We start from the raw sequence: 3,045 nt of genomic DNA on the forward strand, positions 1-3,045 counted from the left end.
AAGCAACACTCTTTACAAGAGAAATTAAACAAGTGACCATCCCCTTAACTGCTGGGTGCAGACATTTTTATATATGTATTAATAAGTACAGAGGCAATCTCCTATGGGAAAACAAAGTGGAAACAAACAGATCAGAAATAGTTAATGTACTAAATGTAAAGACTGCACGTAATAAATGTAAAGATTGAAGCCTGATCTATACAGATTGTGCCTGGATGCTTCAGGCGGGAGTTTTCCACTAGGACATGCAGCAGAGGCTCAGGATGTTCAACTAGAGGTGAAAATTGAGCTAAATTCCTGGCTAATGGGTGTTTATTGCAGGTAAAAGCTCTTGATGTGGTTTTCACAGGAGTCAACAGGGTAGAGAATGACAACATACTGGAGGTTAATCTTGGGGAAGCTGTCATCTGAGATCCCACAGCCAGTATGTGCTGTCCTCTGTGTAAGGGAGAAATGCTGTATGGTTTAATGTGAAGGCCTCCACCTCATGCGCAAAGCTGATGTTACCCAAAAGTGGCTAAAGTTGGTTTTGGTTTGTGTTGGGAATTTTTTGGAGGGGGTGTATCTGCCTGGGGATATCTTACAAGGGACTGGAATTTCTTCATTTTCCTCTTTGTATAATTTGAATGGAGTAGTCTTAGAGGAAACAATAATTATTAGTCCATCTGGAAACTGGAGCTTGTCCAAAGCCCCCCATGAACTGCCCCATGTGTTAGTGCCCTCACCTCCTACCTGACAGTGTCTGTCATGATACAAACTTCAGCTCTGCATGTGCAGGCTTTGGTGTCGTGACTCATGCCAAGGTTGTGTCCCATCTCGTGTGCCATGGTTGCTGCAACTGCGATTTCATTTCTGTTATGATCCTGGGAGATAAGAACAAAGTATTATTTCTGTGAGCATTTTAGAACAAGTAGGAACATCTGAGAAACCCTGTGGCTCAAAGAAAGGACAATTCCAGTGCAAATATACTCGCTGCTACTTAAGGATTGATGTGGTGTTCAACCCATGAATGCGTCTACTCCACACTTTATGCTCTACTATGTTGTAATAGCAACAAGACGATACCACTAATGAAAATGAGTAAATTGGTATAACTAGTGTTTAGATTAGCAGGAGGAAGTCAGGCTGCCAAGTAACAGTGTTAAGGGGAACTGAACATGTGAAACCCTTCATCCTCTTTCTGGATAGATGCCCCTGTGCTCAGGGTAATTACACGGGTACGATACTACTCGTTACACCAAGGTAACTATGGTGTACAGTGCTGTGCGTGCATGGTAAGGAAGGGTAGATGCTGTGCTTCATCTTTGCTCTTAGCTTGGTGTTTTGTGCCACTTGGAGGGAGGAAAGGAGAAGTCCTGCTCTTTAGAGCAAAATCCAGATGTATAAATCCCAGGTGATAGTGGAAAAGCATAAAGCACATGACAGTGCAATAGCCATACTCTTCCAGCGTGGCACTGCAAATCATGCTGCTCTCAAAGGCATCCCTGCACCCTGTGAAGCATTCTCTGAAGGTTTTATGGTCATCCTAAGATTTCCTAATGGTGTGGGAAAGCTGGAATTTCTTGTGGGTAATTCCTTAGCAACAGGCCCAGCCTATGAAGCTGGGTGCAACAGTTGAGTTCCCGATGCTGTTGGTAAAGTTTGGGATCTGCGTTCTTATTTAGGCTGAAGTTCACATACAGGAGTTCAGTCAGATGAAACTAAGTGGCTAAAATGATGATATTAATTATGATAGAAACAATTTCCCTTTCAAAACAGGGATCCTTAAGGTAGAGGCACAAACCCATTTATTTCTCTCTTCTAACTCTGCTGGAGCCTGGTACTCCAAATACAAGTGGTTGAGTTTGATGCTGGCATTTAGGTAACACAGACACTGTGCTTTGTGTGTGCATCTGTTATTCTCTGCACCTAATTTCAAATAAGCCCTGACCGTGTGTTTCTACAGCCTGATAAAATAATGACACAAACGGAAAGCGTTGTGCACCCCACAGTGTTCAGGAGCATTCTCTGCTGGTTGAGCAGGAAAACCTTTAAGAATAATATAAACAAAAAGAAATCAGACCTGAATAATACCTGCAGAATATATATCACTGCAGATGGATTTTAGAAAGGCTAATCCAATCGTTGTCCCCTCAAAGTCATAGCCTCTGTAAGGAAGAAGAAAGAGTGAAATGCAACGCTGTGACCAGGGAGCAGATCTGAAGTCAAGCTGGCTTGATTAAAACCAGGCTGAAGGCTTTAAGCTTATTCTCATTTCCAGCTCTGGTTTGCATCCCTGATTTAATACAATATTTGAGGATGTGTTTAAAATCACTGCAAATAGAACAGAATTGAATACTCTTCATTTTCATTTTTAACTTAAGATATGTTGCAGTTATCAGGCTTAAGGGATCTGAGTGTAAAGAGCTTGATGAAGTGCCCTAAATGCAGCCAAGTGCTCGGATGAACCAGGGGCGCTGAACGTGAGCCAGAAGAGCCAAGCGAGTGCTGGTTTAGTTCGGCCACGTGCATCTCCCAGCTGCTGAACTTCATGTCACAGCTCTGGAGGTGTTAGACCACGCTGCAATCTTCAGGGCACTCAGCTATGCCAGAGCAGGGAAAAGGCGAGGCTGAGATGGAGCACAAGTGTTTGCAGGGATTCACACAGAAAGGGGACATTCTGTGTCTTAACTGGTGATTGTGCTCCAGGAGGAATATGAAGGTAGGAAAAAGAGCTTGTATTTCTTTATTTTTTTTTGCTTTAGAATTAGTACAAGCTGGTTTTGAAGAGCATAAAGTCCAGTTCAGTGTCTTGGGGTGGACAGAGCCTCTGAGTGCCTGGGGAACAGTTTTTAAAGAACCAATTCCTTGGAGGTATATCAAAAGAAGTGTGAGCAGCAGCTCGAAGGAGGTGATCCTGCCCCTCTGCTCTTGTGAGACCCCACCTGAAGCACTGTGTGCACTGCTGGTGTCCTCAACATAAGAAGGACATGGAGCTGTTGGAGCAAGTCCAGAGGAGGCCACGAGGATGCTCAGGGGCTGGAGGAGCTCCCGTATGGAGACACG

The 3,045-nt window shown here is 43.8% G+C and overlaps 1 protein-coding gene across 1 annotated transcript in view; it reads right to left on the reverse strand.

Annotated features, from left to right (window-relative positions):
* The window catches only part of LOC104403090 (zinc metalloproteinase-disintegrin-like batroxstatin-2), a 19,659-nt gene that overhangs the window by 7,504 nt on the left and 9,110 nt on the right, over window positions 1–3,045 (reverse strand). The window contains exons 10-11 of the mRNA XM_010011129.1: window positions 2,063–2,147; window positions 733–863 (exon numbers count right to left, since the gene is read on the reverse strand). Coding sequence (XP_010009431.1) covers window positions 733–863; window positions 2,063–2,147 — 216 coding nt within the window. The remainder of the gene's footprint in view (window positions 1–732; window positions 864–2,062; window positions 2,148–3,045) is intronic.

Source organism: Nestor notabilis, unplaced genomic scaffold, assembly GCF_000696875.1.
Source record: "Nestor notabilis isolate BGI_N333 unplaced genomic scaffold, ASM69687v1 scaffold5383, whole genome shotgun sequence".
Lineage (NCBI taxonomy): Eukaryota > Metazoa > Chordata > Aves > Psittaciformes > Psittacidae > Nestor > Nestor notabilis.